The sequence below is a fragment of the Helianthus annuus genome, chromosome 11 (assembly GCF_002127325.2).
Source record: "Helianthus annuus cultivar XRQ/B chromosome 11, HanXRQr2.0-SUNRISE, whole genome shotgun sequence".
In the NCBI taxonomy this organism is placed as follows: domain Eukaryota; kingdom Viridiplantae; phylum Streptophyta; class Magnoliopsida; order Asterales; family Asteraceae; genus Helianthus; species Helianthus annuus.
Genome location: NC_035443.2, coordinates 21,535,639 through 21,552,261, shown reverse-complemented (window position 1 = coordinate 21,552,261; position 16,623 = coordinate 21,535,639). Strand labels below are relative to the sequence as shown.

The 16,623-nt window shown below is 36.2% G+C and overlaps 2 protein-coding genes across 2 annotated transcripts; both read left to right on the top strand.

Moving 5' to 3' along the window:
- The first annotated feature begins 617 nt into the window (after window positions 1-617).
- LOC110922563 (epidermis-specific secreted glycoprotein EP1) lies at window positions 618-2,101 on the top strand. Its single transcript, XM_022166849.2, has one exon. It carries the CDS (start codon window positions 620-622, stop codon window positions 1,925-1,927), a length of 1,308 nt encoding a protein of 435 aa, XP_022022541.1. The 5' UTR covers window positions 618-619; the 3' UTR covers window positions 1,928-2,101.
- Window positions 2,102-13,146: 11,045 nt separating this feature from the next.
- Window positions 13,147-14,596, top strand: LOC110922995 (epidermis-specific secreted glycoprotein EP1). The gene has a single exon (XM_022167189.2). It carries the CDS (start codon window positions 13,151-13,153, stop codon window positions 14,453-14,455), a length of 1,305 nt encoding a protein of 434 aa, XP_022022881.1. The 5' UTR covers window positions 13,147-13,150; the 3' UTR covers window positions 14,456-14,596.
- The last annotated feature ends 2,027 nt before the right edge of the window (window positions 14,597-16,623 follow it).

Below are 16,623 nucleotides of genomic sequence, written 5' to 3'. Positions count from 1 at the left end.
GTGTTTTGGATGATAAAGCCCTAATTATCCAATAACTAATATTATGCGTTTATGTTAATTATCATGTTGTGTTTTATATTTATAGTTCTACGATGGTGTGTTTGAAGATTCTTGTGGACTGCTAGTGTTTGAAAATAGTGTTTTAGTTATGTTCACTCTGTTATTTGTGCGGTTTGGATGTCTTTTAAGATTAAAATTATGGTATTTTATAAATTTTTACACTTTTTAGGAGATTTAGACTTCGTAACCAAACCCTATCCAAACTAATCAACAACTTTTAAAAGCCGCACAACAGTTTGTATTTATTTATTATTAGAAGATAAATTCATATCTTTTATTTCGCTTTGCATCTTCCTCGCACCAACAACCCATTACTAGATCTATGATCAAGTTGCAATATTAAAGGTTATTGACCAACTTTAGCATTCGCAATAAGCCTGTAAGTCCTTTTTTTAGTTTCCTTAATAGTTATTAATTTATTATTAATCTTGACTCCGTAGCCACCTCACAAAATAATAAAAAATCAAATTACCTTACCATGAGGCGGCTACATCATATCAATTCTCATCTATAAATCCTACTTCTTTCATAGTTGCTAACACACCAACACACAACAAAAATGGCTTCAACTTTCATTCTTCTTTTGCTCTCCTTTCAACTATTTTCCTCCATTTCTGAAGCTGTTGTGCCTGCTTCAGAAACTTTCACTTACGTTAACCAAGGTGATTTTGGCGACTACATCGTCGAATACGATGCGAATTATCGTGCTCTTCCCCCTTTTACCAACCCATTCCAACTTTGCTTCTACAACACAACCCCTAACGCATTTACTTTAGCTCTCCGCATGGGTACGGTTCGATCCGAATCCCTCATGCGTTGGGTTTGGGAAGCCAACCGTGGAAACTCGGTTCGCGAAAACGCCACCCTCACATTCAGTACAGACGGCAACCTAGTCCTCGCGGATGCTGATGGACGGGTTGTCTGGCAAACGAACACCGCCAACAAGGGTGTGGTCGGGTTTCAAGTGCTTCCAACCGGTAACATGGTACTTCACGATGGTAAGGGTAATTACTTATGGCAAAGCTTTGATTCCCCAACCGATACTCTCTTGGTGGGTCAAACACTACGAGCTGGTGGTCCGAATAAGCTTGTGAGTAGGCTATCGGAGGTGAGCAACGTCGATGGACCGTACAGTTTGGTTATGGAGCCCAAAGGGTTATCCATGTATTACAAAAGTCCCAACTCGCCTCGACCAATGCTTTACTGGTCGTCCATCGAATGGTTCACCGTTGACAAAGGTAGTTTAACCAATTTAACTCTTACCTCAGTCCCAGACACTGATGAGGGTTTTCTATATTACTTGACGTTTGAATACTTCACCACAAACCCTATGTCTTCGTCAAATCGCAACATGGCGTTTTCACGATACAACAACACGTTATCGTATCTTCGATTAGGAATAGACGGAAACCTTAGATTTTACACGTATAACCCGAATGTGCAAGGTGTGGCATGGGAGTTGGTGTACACGTTTCTTGATCGGGATTCGATGGAAGGTGAGTGTCAATTACCGGGACGATGTGGGAACTTTGGGTTATGTGAGGACAGCCAGTGTGTGGCGTGCCCGACACCAAATGGGCTAATCGGGTGGAGTAAAGAGTGCGAGGTGAAAAAAGTGACATCTTGCAAAGCTAGTGACTTTGAGTACTACAAGCTTCAAGGGGTAGACCATTTTATGATCAAGTACACGAGGGGAGATGAGACCAAACAAAGCGATTGTGAGAGCAAATGCACAAAGGATTGCAAGTGCATGGGGTACTTCTATCACACAGATAGTTCGAGATGCTGGATTGCTTACGATTTGAAAACATTGACGAGAGTTGGGGACTCGACTCATTTGGCGTACATCAAAACACCCAACAAGTAGGACTAGATTGACTTCTTTCTTTACGTTTTGTATTTTATGTTTCCTGTTTTTGGATTTGTAATAATTTAATAAATGTGGATGGTTCAAAGGTATGATGATCTGTCCTATAATTGACCTAAAGATTGTGTGATCATATTTTTATTATTTAATAAAGAAAGTTATCTTCAAGATGCATGATTGTGAATATGAAACAAAGTTAAGTAAATTGGTTGATGAAGTGATTTGCAAAAGAGTACGAGGATTTGGATGAAGTGAAACATGGGAAACAACCCTATCACGGATGACAAAATGTAATCATTGTTACTTTCATAAATTTTTATGCCTTTAATTTTAAATTCAAATAATTAGTTTTTTTCTTTTTTCTTTAATATCGTGGCTATTCTGGTTACAACCGTAGATCTTTCAACACAGGCGGATGGGTAATAGATTCCTATAGAAGTTCATTATCCCGCACCATTTTTTGGATATTAATTTGCACACATGACTGGATTCGAATTAAAAATGTTCTTTTAGGCATTAATTAAAACTTTTAGATGTTTTTGAAAAAAATCAAGTTGACGAGGATTGAATGAAGAATTAAGAAATACCTATTTTGACGATCGAGGGAAGTCCATATAAATATTTTTTTTAAACTATCATTTAAAAGATCGTTTATGTTTTTAGTTCTTTTAACTGTTTTATAATGGTTTGAATGTTAGCTACTCATCATTTGATTATAAATTTGTTGCTACAATATATAATCAATTTCGTACATTTGACTTTTTTACAATCGGTTCAATATATATGTTCAATGTTCATATGTTTTTTTTTTTTTCTTTTGGATTTGTTGAGCACTTCAGCAGTTCAGCCGGCGCAACAGTCGCAAACATTTGCAGCAGCCCAATCTTTCATCAGCTTGAGTTGAACTGGCCCAAAAGTATTGGGAGTGGCTTGGATTAAGGCCCAATGTAATAAACTGGTTCTATAGACTATAGGGACCAAATATGGGTCTAGGAACCGTGAGCAGAGGTGCACATATGACATATCTGGTTATTTAAATACCTAGTTACAGAAACTGGGTATTGGAAGAAATCAGGTTGCGTTCGATACGGGTATTGAGGAAAAAAGCAATGTACCCGAGTGGGGTATAGAATCGAGTAACATTCGGACCTAAGATTGGCAACAACTTGTGTTCTTGGTAACATCCGGACCTAACACGACCGTGCTCTATGTTAGGTACGGTTATGGGTATTGCAAAAATTCTCAATTTTCTCCCCAACTTGTTCGCAAAGTGTTACACTTTCCTAGGTCATATTGCATTTTAAAGAATTTTCCTTGAGTTGTAGTGAATTATGATAGATCATATTGGATAATGATCAGTGGCAGAACTAGAAAAAAAATTCAGGGGTATCCTATTTTTTTTTTAAATCTAAGGTTGTTCCTAAGAATTCGAGAGCCCTTAGGAGTCCTGTGCAGCTAATAAAAGGGGCCCCTAAAAATTTTCTTTTAGTGAGGGTCAATTCCAAGAATTTGAAAGCCCCTAGGGGCACTCTACGGCTAGTGTGTGTATATATAAAATTACTAGGTTACATAATCGTGTATTACATGAGTTGAATAAAAAAATATTAAATAATTCGTACTAAGATTTCGAAATTATAATATGATAACATTTTAAGACAAGATATAATTGAAATTATGTATTACTTAGATATTTATACGTGTATTGTGAAACTATTTTTAAAAGAAAAAAATGTTTATCAACCTTTCTTGATACATAATTTATAATATAGTGTCACTATTTAATAACCGGTGTGTCACACACCGGAGAACGTTAACGAATAAACTTATATAAAACTTTAAATATTATTTAAAAGTTTTATAAATATTATTTAGTTTGTAATACATATATATTTAACAACAAAAAACCACCGAAAACTTATTAGCAAGTAAATCTAAACTTAATTAAAGAATAAACAAACAAATTAAAAACTAAGGAAAACAAACAAGTAATATTTAGAATAAACTGCCATTTTGGTCCCTGTGGTTTGGCCAGTTTTGCCACTTTAGTCCAAATTTCAAACTTTTTATATTCAGGGCTCTGTGGTTTGGTTTTTGTTGCCATTTTGGTCCAAATTTCAAATTTGACCAGATTCTCCTACTTAAAGCCTTCTATTTTATCTTTATTCTCAGGGGTATTTTGAGCATTTTGTAATTATTATAACTCAATTATGTAAATAAAATACCCTAAAACAATTATATATATATATATATATATATATATATTATATACCTACACATACAGAACTCTCTCTCTCTCTCATCTTTCTCACTCTGCTCTCTCCCTCTCTGAACTACCAATACCACCGTCGCCGCCAATACCAACACCACCATCGCCACCCAACCCAAAATCATCATCCTCATCATCTCTCTACCCCCAAATCAAATTCCTTAAAAACACATCAAAAACCAAACTAGAAACCAGAAACCTTAAACAGAAGCTTGAATCTTTTTATGCAAACGATGGAGGAGAAAGGATTGATGGTGTTTGCCAGTGGGTTTGATTGACGGTGTTTGTACCGATGGAAAGTGGAAACCCTAACGGTGAGCAGAGGCAAAATCAAGAACACCAGACAAAAATGGTGAACAAAAGAATCAAGAAAACCCTTAAACCCTCCTTCTCACAAGCTTCCACGGAGGATGCTGATAATCAATCGATTGAATCTGGAGCTTTGATTGGATTGACGGTGTTTGCACCGAACGATGAGGCTAGTGGGTTTGATTGGTTACGGTGGAAGATGGGGATTGTGGTGGTGCTAGTGGTGGTTTTGGTGGTGGTGAGTGTGTTTAGAGAGAGATCTAACCTGATTTCGTGGGGATGATGCAGAGAGATGGTGGTGGTGGGGATGATGCAGTGGTGGGGGTGGTGGTTTGTGGCGGCAGGAGGAGAGAGAGAGGGAAAAAGAGAGAGACGGTGGAGGAGGTGGTGGTGGTAGGTACGGTGGTGGTGGTGATGATACGTTGGTGGGGGTGGTGGTGGTGGTGTGGTGGTGGTAGTTCAGAGAGAGAGCAGAGTTGGTGGTGGTGATGATACGGTGGTGGTGGGGGTGGTGGTGGTGGTGTGGTGGTGGTAGTTGAGACAGAGAGAGAGAGAGAGAGCAGAGTGAGAAATATGAGAGAGAGAGAGAGAGAGATCTGTATGTGTGGGTGTATATATTATATATAATTATTTTAGGTATTAAATATATACAATTAAATATAATAATTTTTAAAATGCCCAAAATGCCCCTGAGAGTAAAGACAAAATAGAAGGGTTTAAGTAGGAGAATCTGGTCAAATTTGAAATTTAGACTAAAATGGCAACAAAAACCAAACCACAGGGCCCTGGATGTAAAAAGTTTGAAATTTGGACTAAAGTGGCAAAACTGACCAAACCACAGGGACCAAAATAGCAGTTTACTCTAATATTTACAATGAATTACTGTAAATAAAGTAAATTAGATAAAGGGTCTTTGACTCTGATTGTGACGTACTGATAGAGGTGACGTGTTGTGTTTTGCCTTTTTTATTTATCTTTCCCAATGTTCAAACTAAATACAAGTTCATCTCCTTCAACTTTTTTAAAAAGTGCCGCTGCCACTTTTTGTGGCCGGAATTTTCGTTTACGTCTACCGGAAAATTTCACTTCATCTTATTTTCACCTATCTTTAGGGGTATTCCAACGTTTACTTAGAGATATCCTTTATAAATAAAACGAAGATTCGAAAAAAAAATTACACTTCGCTAAGAAAGTTGAGGGGTATCTCGGGCAACCCCTGACCACTAGATAGATCTGCCCCTGATAATGATAGTTCATATATGTCATAAAGGATCATGTTAGGCCTTATTAACGATAGCTCTTAATAGATCACACATGTTTAGTGGCGGAGGTTTCTTGTGACTCGTGGGTACCCTGACCCCCACTAATTTTTCACTCGTAGTGTTAATCTTACCCTAATTTTCTGATTTTTTTGTAGTATAAAATATTGAATTTTAAAAAGTACAATTTTAAGAAAAGGGTTTTATCGGTTTAGACAATTGGCAAAAAAAAAAAAAAAAAAAAAAAAACCAATTTAAAGAAAATGGTTTTATCGGTTTAAATTGAGAGGGTAAAAACTATAATTGCAAGAAAAGATTTTATCTAGAATGAGATAATAAAAATTGTATTTGTAGGGAAAGATTTCATCAGGTAAAACAAGTTGAATAGTTGGAGAAGTGTGAAAGAAAAGGAAAAAAAATGAAATTTTATAATTTCCTTGACTAAGTCGAGTTTATGAGAATTTTTTTTTTAGATCAAAGTAGTTGGAAGCAATTTTGGTAACAAGAAAAGTGATTGCATGATTTGAGAAGTGTAAATCAAGTAGCTACATGCATAATCAAGTAAAATGGCTGAAATTAGTTAATTGATTTTTTTTGCCGGTAAGAAAACGTTGTGGTCTAAGGGGGTGTAGACACGGTTTGTCAAAAACTTTCCAGTCCACAAGGGATAACCAAACATGTGAGGTAAAAATAATGAGGGTGTTAGACAAAAGAGAAAATAGATCGTTGAAGAATGCCGGAGGTGGTTGGAGCCACAGTGATTAACAGATTCGAAGGTGTGATTTTGTTATTGTCATGGTTGCAAAAGTCGCTAGGCGCTCCCTAGTCGGATTCGGGAGTACTCGGGAAGTACTCGGCTTAGGCGGAGATTACTCGGGGAGTAATTGTCCTGGGAGAAGAGTACTCGTGCCTCGGCAGCCTACCTTGTAGCGAGTACTCGGGGAGTACTCGGAGTCTAGACGGGACTTTTACAACCATGGTTATTGTCGAACCGAATATTAAAATATTTCAAGGTAGAATTGTAATATGTATGAAAAGTACAACTAATTAATATAGGGCATGGTCTTCGTGCAACTTCTGTATTTGGTCATAAGAAACGAGGTGTTGGTTGCATGTGACGAAATGAAAGGTCGTGTCGCCGGGAATTATTGTTATATGAAAAAGGAAAAAAAGATTACTGACATACTACCTCCGTGCCACTAAAAGTGTCTTATTTTGAATTTTCAAAGTCTTTATTTACAAACTTTGACCTTAAATAATTTTGTTTGTGTTAGATAATACTTGATGAAAGTTATATGATTTGAGTGTGTTTCACAAGTGTTTTTATCGGGTTGATTTTCATCAAGTTTTATGTAACACAAAAAATATATAATTAAAGTCAAAGTTTATAAATAAAGACTTTGAAAATTCAAAATAAGACACATTTAATGGGACGGAGGGAGTACTAAAGTTTGTTCGATAAATAATATTGTTTAGTAAAAAGGTTCAAATAACACCGACTTTCCCATGTTACGTTTTACGTAACTTTCGTTAACATGGTAGGAACACTTATATATAGAAAGTACCAGCGGCGTATCCACCATGCCCTAACCATGTCATATTCGTTTCGTTACTCGATGTCATGTTACGTTCCGTGTCACGATACACAATTGAACTTGCTATGACTTTCATGCGCCTACCATTATAATTACGTGTGCACCCGTAGTTAATCTGGTCATTGCATGATCCGCATAAGTCATTCTTGAGGTGTATGGGGTAAAGGGTAAAATAAGGTAATACAAATAAGAGGACATGCATGATAGTTAAGATGACACACTCTAAAATAGGTGAGCATAGTTTTAAAAGTTTTGACTATGAGAGTTTCTGGACGTAAAGTACGGGATTATAGTAAGAACGGATTTGAAGTTGTATTAGGCAAGACCCATAGTGTGATTTGTCATGGGTTTGTATATGAATTTACGAAAAGTCAAGTGTACGGAAAGACTAAGCATGTGTATATTTGATTGTGTTCAAGTATGTGTAAGGACAACATATGTAAAACTAATCATGTAATGTCGAATGTATAGGTTCAAGTATGTGCAAAGACAAACATATGTAAGACTAAACATGTGATGTTAAATGTATAGAAAGTCATGATTGTAAGAAGTTAGATCTGAGAGTAGGATTAACCCATAGGAGATCAGTTCGAGGATTGAACATGGATCGAGTTTAATGATAACGGAAATATAAAGTCCGTTAGAGATGGAGAATCGTGCTTGTTGTCATTTGAAGGGGGTAATAAAATTGGGTTCATTGAAGATAGGAACTGAAGATGGAGGGTTAAGTTTATAGAAGAAGTACTACTTTTGTCGAGGATTTGATTCGTGGGTGTTGTAGGTTGCCCAATTCCATGAATATCCGCCCACACGTTGGTATTTGAGACAAATTTTAGGCAATGAGTACGTTTTCTTTAGAGTATTTTACACAATGTGGGAAAAATTATGCTCGTGACTTTTATAGAAAATTAGGTTTTTGAAAAGTTTAAGGAAAACAAACTTATATATGGTCAAACTTGGTTGGTATTAGCGTGTATGGTTCAAGTCATTAAGTCTAGTGCATGCATAGGTATTGGGTTGACTAGTGGGATAGTAGTTGTAGGTTGGTGATGTGGTGGTTTGGTGGTATAGTAACAAGTTCCGACTAAATGGCCATGGGCATGGCAATTGGTGCACAGACGGATGGTGTACGAGCGGGATTATGGGAGTTATCGGTTATGTATAATGGGAGGCTTCCTAGGTACGAGCAGGATCATGGGAGTTTATAGAAAAAATACTAATTTTGACAAGGATTTGATTCGTGGGTGTTGTAGATTGCCCGATTCCATACGGGTAAAATAGTCGTAAATAAGAGTCATTTTAATGAAAAAGGAGAAATATGTATATAATAATATTCACTTAATAGTTCAATAAGGGTAAAATTATCAAAAATAAGAGTCATTTTAATGAAAAGGAGAAATATGTAATATATATGGGTTAGGGAGAGGAAATAGGTAATTTCTTTTCTTTTCTTTTCTTTTTTTTTGGGTTTGAGGAAATACGTAATAAATTCGATTCTCACTTGTGTCATTTTGGGGTGGATATAGGCAATGAAGGATTTGAACTAGACCTTGTGCAAGGTTGTCAGTTCGATTCCCGAGCGCAACCGAGTTTTCATCCCATCGTATGTTACGCCAGAGAGTTCTGCTCTTGTGGTGGCATAATGTCTGTCAAGTGGCAGACGGCGGTATGGCTTACCGGGGGAACGCCCAAAAAAAGCCAAACTCTGAAGCTAGTGTGGGCCCGGTTTAGACAACATAGTCTGGCTGAAGTAGGGCAATATTAAGCTCTCTGATTTGGAGTGTGTGGTAACTTATACATGAACTTCACCGTTTAAAAAAAACCAATGAAAGAAAAAGGATAGGTTATTGTTGGACATTTTTTTATCTGCAAACCATTTTTTGTTTGCTGAGATTAAATATTCAAACATGAGACGCAGGATTAACATGAGACGCAAGATTTGGTGTGCCCATGACTTTTGATCATTCGATTGATATGGAAAAAAGTCATTTGCATACAAATTTATCAATAATGACATGTCAAAAATACTTATTTTAACATGTGACCAATTTACCATTTTACCCTTGTTGTTTATTTTGGTTTACCCTATAAGGTACCCATTCAAAAGTTTCATTTTCCATTTGTCATGAAATGATCGAATTACCGATTTAGCTCCTTTTAAACCATCAACATGATTTCTTGTCATGCGCGACTATCTTGTCCCGTACGTTTACACGCCGGAACATCATACCTCAATTATGTATTTATCTTATTCGTAACTAATACAATAAGAGAATATCCTAAAATATAAGACTAGTGTAAGCTATACTTACCTTACCTCCGAATTATGCTTTTCCTTCATTCTTTCTTCGTTTGACCCGCTTTGTTCCCAAGCTTTCACCTAGCTTGTTAATCGTCAAACTATCATTGTAAATTGTAAGATGGTTAGATTAGTCATAATCATTCACGACTATTCCATCTCACTTATTTCATACGTCGAAACTACTATTCGACTTCATGATTAGTTAACTTAGCTTATTAAAGTTAACCACTTTAAATCACAAGGTTCACTACATTAAGCCTAAATCAACATTATATTTAGAACCCTTCTCACTTCATATTACGCGTAATCATCATATCATTCAAATGCGCGTTTTCGCTCTAATTTCAACACTTTAGTTTTCACTTAGGCATTTTAACAAACACCTAATGTGCATACATTTTTACACATTTGCAACTAGTTCATAACTAGTTATTTTTACCAAGATTAACATCAGGGCCGGCCATAAGCATGTGTCGGGTGTGCGACCGCTCAGGGCCAAAACGAAAAGGGGCCTGCAAAATTTTCTGTATTTTTATATATATCTGTACATAAAAGGTTGGGCAGTGGCGGAGAGGTGGGTCTCGGGGCCCCTAATTTTATCCGGAATGTTGACCGGAATATTTTTCCGGCAAGTAGTTGCAGGAAAGATCTTAAGAGGGCAAAGATGAAGAGGATGTTGGTATTTAAGTAATTTAGTAAGGATAAGTAAGGGTATCAAAGACAATACACAGATAATAGCTAACATTTTTAATTCTGAGTTCTGACACACTTGTATCCTTTCAAACTTTGACCTATTTTCTTTTAAATTTATAATTACGAAAAAGTAAATAATGATAACATAAAAACCTTAAAAGAAACCATTTTAATTTCAGTTGAATTCTTATTTATTATTATGTTAGGTTATACATTTATTAGTTTATTTAATTTATTTGATTTTTTTTATCTAATTTACTAATATTCTATATTTATCTATTTTTACCTCAGTAAAAAAATATAATATAGTAACAAGTATAGAAATATATTGTGACCCTAAAGGTTTTGGTTTTGCCACTACCTATTATTTTTTGAAAAATATTATTTCTATTTGTTTTTTATGTGTAAGAACTGATTATTAGAAGTTCTCTAATTATTTAGAGTTCTGAGATTAACTCAATATATATCTTAATATTGGTCTTTAATAATCTCAAATAGACGTCATTGGTCATTGACACCTTTTTTACATCAGTGGACTCGTATTCTTGTTCTGATCAAAAACCTTAAAACGTCATTTTGTAATTCGGAAAAAAAATATAACTATGTTAAGTTTTTTTAACCGAGGACCAGTGGAGTAAAAAATAGTTGAAAAGTGAGACTGTCAGGGAGAATAAAAAAAATGTGGGTCTGCCAATGGCTAATGAAGTCTATTTGAGATGACTGGAGACCAATATCCCATATATATATATATATATATATGTATATTAAAAAGCTCTAAATTTTTACTTTTAACTGTGTTAATCTGTTTTAATACTAGAAGTTACAACTATTTTAAAATGCCCAAAATTTAAACCCAAGCTAAATAACTAATGATTAAATATCCCACTCAGTTTTAAAAGACCAAAATTTCAAACAACTAAATCCAAATTAAATATTATATAATAATCGATTTAGGGGAGGGCCTAATTTTTTATCTTGCACAGGGCCAAAATTCTTTTAAACATTTTCGGAGACGGCCCTGATTAACATCAAAATTCACCACTATCACTTATGATCAAATACTCAAACTTGCAAATTGTTTAATTATATCCCGATTACTAACATGCATGATGATCCTAATCACAATCATATCATCAAATTCATCATATGATTAAAACCCACTTAACCTAGTGTGGTAAATCATTCAATCATTCAATCCCTAGCATGTTATGTATGATTTTCACTTAGGGTTTTGTTCCTAAGCAAATATACATCACTAATCTAGCCATAGCTTCTCAAATCCATGCCTAATTCGCGATTAGGATGATTATCCAATTTTTACAACTTCAAGAATGTTAGAAATTCGACATACCTTACGATCCCCTTGACTTGGTGACCGTTTCTATGTCTTCAAATCTGAATTTGACCCTTGTTTGATCCTCCAATTTGAGGGTTTTGTTGAAGTTTAGGGTTGAGCTCCATGGGAGCTTTCCTGAGATCGATCCAGAACACACACTTGTGTGTGTGTTTGTGTTTTGTTTAGTTAAATAACTTTTCTAGTTATCCCACTTTAACCCCTCGTGTTTGGTTCGTTATTAAGTAGGCCACAACCTACTTATTTTTAACAATATTCCCACTTATTAACTAGGTTTAATATTCCTAGTTAACTTAGCGGGTTCAGGAATATTTATGACTAAGTTTATTTTAAGTCCCGTTAAGTCGGGCCTTCTATAAACTTTATTTCAGCAAAAACCTTTATACTACTTTCATTTAATGTTAGGTTTATTTATTTAAAATCCTAATATTCACCGGGTTACTCTTACCACTAACGGTACTTTACCCGTCTTTTAGTTTTAACATGGGTTAATTACCAAACCCGTTTTTGGGGTGTTACAATACCTCCAAACGTTACAAAATGAAAAGTTAATACCCTATAATATGATTTTAAAATATTAGTACCTAAGTATGCTACCTTGGGCAAACCATAGGAACTAACTATGTAATTAACTCCAAAAAAAAGTGTTGCAAATTCTGACACTTTTGCAACGCACTTTTAACGAAAAGAAAGCCCTAATTTCTTAAACAGAAATACATATTAACTGTGTATTTAAAACTGGTTTACGATTGAGGTAGTGAGTTACGATTGTTTGTTGGCGTTATACATTCACTCGAATGAAATGACCTGTAACGGATAAGCCTAAGTTTCGAAAAACATGGTCATCGTCAATTCGAGAAACTCGAGTGACAATCCAACAATGTGAAATCCTTTGCCTAAAATGTTTTAAACTTACTATATAGACGATGCTAAGTAATTAGTAGTAAAAACTTACTATGTTTATTAAAACACCTCATAAAACTATTTTGTAAAATTAAACTTAGGCTTGGCATACCGGTACTCTCCGGAGTGATGACCTAATCTACGACTTTTATAAGCCGAAAAACAGTTTATAAATTAATATTTTTTATTTCGCTTTGCATCTTCCTCGTACCAACAACCCATTACTAGGTCTATGATCAAGTTGCAATATTCGCACCAACAACCTATTACTTGATCTATATGATTATTAAAGGTAGCAATAAGCCTGTAAGTCCTTTTTTTTTCTTAATGGTTATTAATTTATTATTAATCTTGACGCTGTGCCACCTCACAAAATAATAAAAAATCAAATTTATTACTAATGTATTATTAACCTTACCACGAGGATGCTTTTATTATTAATTTATTTTTAACCTTAAACCACGAGGCGGCTACATCACATCAATTCTCTTCTATAAATCCTACTTCTTTCATAGTTGCTAACACACCAACACACAACAAAAATGGCTTCAACTTTCTTTCTTCTTTTGCTCTCCTTTCAACTGTTTTCGTCTCTTTCTGAAGCTGTTGTGCCTGCTTCAGAAACATTCACTATCGTTAACCAAGGTGATTTTGGCGAATACATCGTCGAATATGATGCGAATTATCGTGCACGTCCTGTATTTACCAACCCATTCCAACTTTGCTTCTACAACACAACCCCTAACGCATTTACTCTAGCTCTCCGTATGGGTACGGTTGGATCCGAATCCGTCATGCGTTGGGTTTGGGAAGCCAACCGTGGAAACCCGGTTCGCGAAAACGCCACCCTCACATTCGGTACAGACGGCAACCTAGTCCTGGCGGATGCTGACGGACGGGTTGCCTGGCAAACGAACACGGCAAACAAGGGTGTGGTGGGGTTTCAACTGCTTCCAACCGGTAACATGGTTCTTCACGACGGTAAGGGTAATTACTTATGGCAAAGCTTTGATTCCCCAACCGACACTCTCTTGGTGGATCAAACACTACGAGCTGGTGGTCCGAATAAGCTTGTGAGTAGGCTATCGAAGGTGAGCAACGTCGATGGACCGTACAGTTTGGTTATGGAGCCCACAGGGTTTGCCTTGTATTACAAAAGTCCCAACTCGCCTCGACCAATGCTTTACTGGTCGTCTATCGAATGGTTCACCATTAACCAAGGTAGTTTAACTAATTTAACTTTTAATTCGTTCGCAAACACCGAATATTTATATCGCTTGGGGTTCACATACTTTATGACAAACCCCACGTCAGCTTATAAACTCTACGTGGCGCATTCGAGATACAACAACACGTTATCGTATCTTCGATTAGGGATAGATGGGAACCTAAGAATCTACACGTATAGTCCGAATGCGCAAGATGGTGTGGCATGGGAGTTGGTGTTCACGTTTCTCGATCGGGAGTTTGTGGCAGGTGAGTGTCAGTTACCGGGACGATGTGGGAACTTTGGGTTATGTGAGGACAGCCAGTGTGTCGCGTGCCCGACACCAAACGGGCTAATCGGGTGGAGTAAAGAGTGTGAGGTGAAACAAATGACGTCTTGCAAAGCTAGCGACTTTGGGTACTACAAGCTTCAAGGGGTAGACCATTTCATGATCAAGTACACGAGGGGAGATCAGACCAAACAAAGCGATTGTGAGAACAAATGCACCAAGGATTGTAAGTGCATGGGGTATTTCTATCACACGGATAGTTCAAGGTGCTGGATTGCTTACGATTTGAAAACATTGACGAGAGTTGGGAACTCGACTCATTTGGCGTACATCAAAACACCCAACAAGTAGGACTGTCACGACCGACTTCTTTCTTTACGTTTTGTGTTTTATGTTTCTTGTTTTTGGATTTATAATAATTTAATAAACTAGTTGTATACCCGTTCAGTGGACGGGCATATTAATGGTATAATGAGATAAATATTTTATTAATTGTATTCTAAACAAAACATTAGTCGTTTAAAACCAAAAAAAAAGGTTTTAAATAAAAAGCGATCATATATCATGCCAAAAATAGCAATTACTTTAAATAGATATTTACATGGTAACACGAAGAATGTCAAAAACAATATAAACGAAAGTATATGTGTGTCGTTTTTGCATGATTTTAAGGCTAATGCCAGTCGTTGTACTATTCTTCTTAGTTGTTCCTTAAGTTTGAGTACCATTTTCTGCAAAAAGAAAAAAAGCATAGAAGATAAAAAGACTGATAAAGCATTATAAAAAAGAGTGGACTTTAACAGTTCTTTAAAATCTTAAAAAACTTACCATTACATGGCAATTAATAAAGTTTCACATGATCACCCTGCAAAGTATCAACATCAAATATCTGAAAACCAATAAAGGACGTGTGATGTAGCGCGTGATACGGAAACGAAGATCGAACACGTTGATTCTACGAATACCCGTGTAGTTCTTCCCCAACCACCAAATTGCAACCCAAAGGGCACAGAATTTGAAGTGAAAAATTGAGTAGTTTCAAAATTCAAGTCTGATCATTCATATTACTAGAGGAACATATAAATAGAAACCGAAATTCGAAATGGGCCTAAAAAAGATAACGGGCCAAACACACGGCCTAAAACAAAAAGCCCAAAATAGTTCAAAAAACATAAAAATGCAAATAAGTAATAGAAATAAGCGTTTTTTGGCTCGGACGATGACCCAAACCGCCGTAGGCGTTTGCAACAAGATGGAGCTCGTTCTCACGTTCGATTCGCCTGGTCGCACGTCCAAAACGGACCCCCGTAGCCCAAGTTAGAGCCATTTTAGTGAAACCCCTTTTGTTACACGGTCTTGGGCCTCCAAATACAAAATACTCCACACTTGGGCCCGCATCAACGTGTTAACTGATTGATGACAAGTAATATAGTAAACATAATAAGGAAATTCTCAAATTCCAGGCTGTACCTGGAAATCGACAAACAACTCATCAAATGGCTTAAGAAACCGAATGGTTGGGGTGGTCACTGATGATTCCCCGCAGGGTAGGAGTTCAGCTTTTAGGTTTGAATCCCAGGCATAACATTTTTTTTTTTTGGTTTATAACCAATGAGTGTATGCAGTACAATTAGCTTTAGAATGTGTCGGAGGTTATAAATAAATAAACAAACCATATTCTCATGTCCACTTTAGAACAATGTTCAAGAGGTGCTTAACTAAAAGCTGCCATATTCTTCTATATTCCAAGTTCCTCACAAATCTGCTAATGATTCTTTCTTAAATCTTGTTAAAAATCTTGCCAACTTCATGTAGGTCAGAACTTCATTAGCAGGTTGGAATAAGAGCATAACTCTCAATTTTATTTGCTATGCACACATGATCATTGTTTAAAGCTCAGTTAAAACAGTTAAAAAGTTATATCCATTTGCCATTTAACGCATCTAAACCCATTTAAATCAATTAAAAAACTAAGTAGCGACAACAAAACTTGGAGATATCACGTTTTGTGTATCACCTATCCGGTAGAAAAAAAAGAAAAAAAAAGCGAAATCCCATTAAGGGGCCCATTTTTCTCCTCGTACAGGGCCCCCAAATTTTCAAGGATGGTCCTGCAAGATTCTTACAGTGACTGCACCTGCCACACGATACAAGGTCATTCGGGTAGTATTAACTTTACAATACGTGACCTGTTCAAAGTAATCAAATGTTGCTGACCCGGTTTGCTCCCATGTCTCAAGGGCTTCAAGTTAATTTATGCTGATGGTTGTAGCACAAAGTTCTTCAAAATCCATCTTCCTGTAAGATTAAGCGCACCATCTACAAAAACATAAGCAAGCATTCATTAAACATGATGATTTTAAGGTTATATAACCAAACTTGGTTCCTTACTGAATTTAGATATTAGGAACTGCATTTGTAGCATCGCGCATGAGTGTGCAAATGATTTCCAAACATTAGGATTAGAATCTTTTTGAAAAAAAAGCTAACCCTTCTAAACTTGTCATGAGACACGCACC